We start from the raw sequence: 1,503 nt of genomic DNA, 5'->3' as shown, positions 1-1,503 counted from the left end.
GAACAACACTTGTCACATTCCTTTTCCTTAATCTTACTATAGTAAAAATAAGAAGAAAGTAAAAATTCAAGACAGAAATCCAACATGCACTGATCATGACTTAATCATCAAATTAAAAGGCATTGGAAATATATATTATAATCAATAAAGGTGATAGAATAATAATGTACAAATCATTCCTAGGCCAAAAAAACTGCAGCATTTTCTGCAATGCTGTCCAACATCTCTGTCTACTGTATATATTTTATTAATACTAATATACGGAACACTGTCAGTTTTTCTTGTTGATCAGTTGTGTATTGGAGGCTTTCTCTTTGCTGGAGAATAATCCATCTCTGTTATCTCTACCAGGTCATGGCTGTGCTCCTCAGGAACATCTTTCTGATTCCAAGAGCTCAGTGTATTCACATTTTTAGTATTGCCATTCACCAAGTCTTCAGCCTTGGATTCTTCCACATCCTGTCCATGGAACATACATATATAATGAGGAAAAAAAATTAAAAAAGGTTTCTGTTGCAGAAAAAAAATTAATGATGTTTTTTTCTGTCTCTCAACGAACCTTTGGGAGGGATTGGGTAGAAGAAATGGAAGTGGTAACAAGTTTCCTATTCTTTAACTTTCCTGCAACAACACAAGAACATTCGAGATGCTTAATACTACGATTTGTGTATATACAAAAGAGGGTTGGTTGTTCTTGTTAAATTTGTTAGATGATGCTTTGTAGAGATAATTTGCTATGTTTTACTCAAACCAGAAACCAAGTTAAAGAGAATAGCTTTGCATATTTATGCATAACCACGAAATTTGAAGTATATGTGACAACTTGCACTAAGTATAACACTCGGTCTGATTTAAGACTCTGAATTTGTATTATAAGGAGAACAAAGGGAAAATAAGAATAAAAATGAACTAATGGTGTCTAGGCATATGGCGTCTAGGTCCGTAGTAATCTTCATGAATGTTTGGTAAGCTGTGGTTTGGTTTTGTGAATACTTTAGAGGCTCTTTTCTTCTGGCTACCTGTGCATTCGTTGTCTCGGCAGAGAACAGTTTCCTCAGCATCAAAGTTACTTCTTTTCAGCAAAGTACTTTCTTCATCCTGCAAAAGTAATAAGGTTTTTTACATTAAGATCCACTGAAGTATTAGGGTTGAAGTTTATCAAAGAAATGAATCCATAAAACCACAAAGTAACGACCACCTACTTGTTGTTTCTGTTGCTGAACTGGTAAAGACACTTTCCCCAAACGAGTCCCTGCACAAAGTAAGGTAATGTTAGAAATCCAAACATAAGGACTAATTGAGTTAACTGGTGTTGAAAGTATTATTTGAATTACCTTGAGTTTGTGCAAGGAGGAGTGACAGAATCAGAAGAAAGACCACAAAAGGTTTCATTTTGAAGAAAAATGTAGTGAAAAAGTTAGAAGTTTGAGTCCTCAAACAAGAGGGTAGAGTTTTCTTCCTGTGAAGAAGAGCTTAACTGTGCAATAAATGAGGAATTATGAG

General features: G+C 34.7%; 1 protein-coding gene across 1 annotated transcript; it reads right to left on the bottom strand.

Annotated features, from left to right (window-relative positions):
• LOC106767793 lies at positions 1 to 1,503 on the bottom strand. The gene is made up of 5 exons (XM_014652745.2): positions 1,335 to 1,503; positions 1,203 to 1,252; positions 1,020 to 1,098; positions 560 to 621; positions 1 to 459 (listed from the first exon to the last, which is right to left on the bottom strand). The coding sequence occupies exons 1-5, from the start codon at positions 1,390 to 1,392 to the stop codon at positions 289 to 291; spliced, it is 420 nt and encodes a 139-aa protein (XP_014508231.1). The 5' UTR covers positions 1,393 to 1,503; the 3' UTR covers positions 1 to 288.

This window comes from Vigna radiata, chromosome 7 (genome assembly GCF_000741045.1).
Source record: "Vigna radiata var. radiata cultivar VC1973A chromosome 7, Vradiata_ver6, whole genome shotgun sequence".
In the NCBI taxonomy this organism is placed as follows: Eukaryota; Viridiplantae; Streptophyta; class Magnoliopsida; order Fabales; family Fabaceae; genus Vigna; species Vigna radiata.
Note: the sequence above shows the minus strand (reverse complement) of the source record. Positions and strands in the feature narration are given on the sequence as shown.